This window comes from Malurus melanocephalus, unplaced genomic scaffold, assembly GCF_030028575.1.
Source record: "Malurus melanocephalus ecotype Western Australia unplaced genomic scaffold, MMel_1.1 scaffold_5009, whole genome shotgun sequence".
Taxonomy (NCBI): Eukaryota; Metazoa; Chordata; class Aves; order Passeriformes; family Maluridae; genus Malurus; species Malurus melanocephalus.
The window spans coordinates 1-2,469 of NW_026628240.1; the positions used below are offsets into that span (position 1 = coordinate 1).

General features: G+C 58.7%; 1 protein-coding gene across 1 annotated transcript; it reads right to left on the reverse strand.

Moving 5' to 3' along the window:
• Nucleotides 1-565: 565 nt before the first annotated feature.
• LOC130588432 (early activation antigen CD69-like) lies at nt 566-1,873 on the reverse strand. Its single transcript, XM_057389355.1, has 4 exons — nt 1,480-1,873; nt 1,061-1,165; nt 780-964; nt 566-685 (listed from the first exon to the last, which is right to left on the reverse strand). Exons 1-4 carry the CDS (start codon nt 1,871-1,873, stop codon nt 581-583), a joined length of 789 nt encoding a protein of 262 aa, XP_057245338.1. The 3' UTR covers nt 566-580.
• Between the last annotated feature and the right edge of the window lie 596 nt (nt 1,874-2,469).

Below are 2,469 nucleotides of genomic sequence, written 5' to 3' on the forward strand. Positions count from 1 at the left end.
CTGTGGGGTCAAACCCCATTACTATCTACCAAATTCCCATTCCTGAAAGCCTAGCTTTCAGGGCTATACTCACTGGAATATGAATCCATATGTAGAAACAGAGTTAGTGTGTAAATACAAAGTGTTAAGGAAACCACTCGAGCTCCCGGATGGTTTCGGAAGGAGAAAGAAACCCCCAGCGGCAGCCCCGGCAGCCACACATCAGCTTGCACATCATCTGCTCCTCCTGGAGCTTCATCTCCCTGAGAGCAGCCACTGAGGGACCCTGAGGGTCAGTGCAAAGCAGATGCTGGGGATGAGGAAGGACATCCCCATGCTGGGGGGAACAGGAGGAGATGAGAGTGCCCAGCATGGAGAAGGAGCTTTGTCCATCCCGTCACAGGTGAGTTTGGGATTTGCTGCAGATGTAGAATGTGGGATTGGAGCAGACCCCATTCCCGAGGTAATTGTCAGCCAGGTACATACACCCTGTGTTGCCACGGACCTCAACCCTGCAGGGAGCAGCAGAGACAGCGCTGGAACCAAAGAGGGGACACCTTGTGCCCCTGTGCTGCCATCCCCTCCTTGTGCCCCCCAGGACTCAGGAGGAGTTGAAGCTGCTGCCGTCCCCCCACTGCAGCTCCCGGCCCCGTCTGCGCAGCCCCACCCAGTAATCGACCCTGGCACTGTGAGGGAAGAGGAACTCCTGGGAAGGAGAGAGGAGCCGGCACTGGGAGCTGCACCCCCGGCCCAGGAGACCCCCAAGGATCCCCTCGGCCCCCCCAAAGCCCCTCACTCACCATTTCCCAGTCCTKGAGCACGGCCAGGGAGGCCCCGAGCTCGGAGCACTGAGCCTGAGCCTGATCCCAGCTGAGCTGATCCCTCGAGAGGAAGTAGCAGATCCCGCGGTGCCCGACCCAGCCATGGGGACAGGCCAGCAGCACTGGAGTGTCAGGGGTAACTGGATTTTCTGTTTGTGTTCTCCCTGCAGAAGAAAATGGAGACTCTCTGAGCATTTCCCTCCACACAGAGCAGAGACCCTGCTCTGCCCCAGGGGCTGAGGCAGCTGCCCCTCCCTTACCTGACACAACAGCCAAGGACACACCCAGAGCCAGGAGCAGGAGCCCATTGAGAATCAGCACCCCCAGAGTGATTTTGGGATGGGATCTGATCCACTCGACTGCAGCTGCAAAAGCAGGACAGAGGTGCTGGTCGTGAGGACGGGGCTGTCCTGAGCAGGAGCCCCGTGAGCCCCTCACTCAGCTGGGGCAGGAGAGACCAGGGACAGGGGACAAACAGGGACAGGGACATAGCCAGGGATAGGGACAGGGGACAAACAGGGACAGGGACACAGCCAGGGCACAGCCTGTGACAGCACAACTGCCCAGGGCCAGGGATGTCAGTGCCAGCAGAGCACGAGGCCCCTTCCAGAGCCCTGGGAACAGCCCCAGCCCTGCCAGCCCTGTGCTCTGGGTGACACTGTCCCCTCCCTGCACTCACCCAGACATCCTCTGAGGGTTTGTTTCTGTTTATCCAATGATACGGATCTGCCCTGGGGACCATGAGGCACCTTCACTCTTCCCTTTCTGGTGCCGAACCCATTCTCCACATCTTCATGCCCTGCACAAGTGGCACCTCCCTGCTTGTCACAAGCGGCTTCTTGTGCCCGAGACAAACGTGTAACCTCAGCTGCTGATCCCTTCTGGGGACACAGGAGTTCCTTCACAGCCCCATGAACGGAGCACAATTCACTCTTCTCCAGCTCACAGCTGGAATGTCTCAGCCTGGCACAAAGAGCACCTGGCTCAGGGAGCATCAGCAGTGCTGAGAAGGCCTTTCGGAGATCAGCCTCGGGAACAGTTTGACAACGACGATCAGCGGTTAAACGACCCATGATGAAGGATCTCGGCTGCTTCGGGCTCAGGAAGGCGCTGCCAGCTCAGCCCTGCCCTGTCCCTGCTCCCCGCAGATCGGTGGCGACAGAGAAGCGACGCTCCTGGGGCTGTCACCGAGCACCAAGGAATCCCCTCTGAGGCGGAGTCTCCGCTCAGCAAACGCTGCCAGGACAGAGAGAAAGCTCTCAGCTGCGGGCTSCGATCACAGAGGGAGCGGCTCCACCCCCGCCATTCCCGTTCTGCCCGCGGCACTGGCAAAGGAACGGACAGCAGCGATTTTTGGGCACAGGTAGAAATGGAATGTATGGATGGGTTGGGTCAGCCACGACAAACAGCAATAGAATCATGAGGAAGGCAACGACAGCAGCAGCGCTGGCACCGTAACACAGCTGCGGTCACACACGGCCATGGCACAGCATCACAGAATCCTCGCACTTGGACGGGACCCACGAGGATCATCCAGTGCAACCCTTTGGGAATGGTCCCTGTGGGGTCACATCCCAACCTTGGCACTATTGGCACTGTGCTCTAACCAAAGTCACATTCCTGTGGCAGCACAGGTGTCCAGGCAATACAGAAACAGTGAAATAAACTT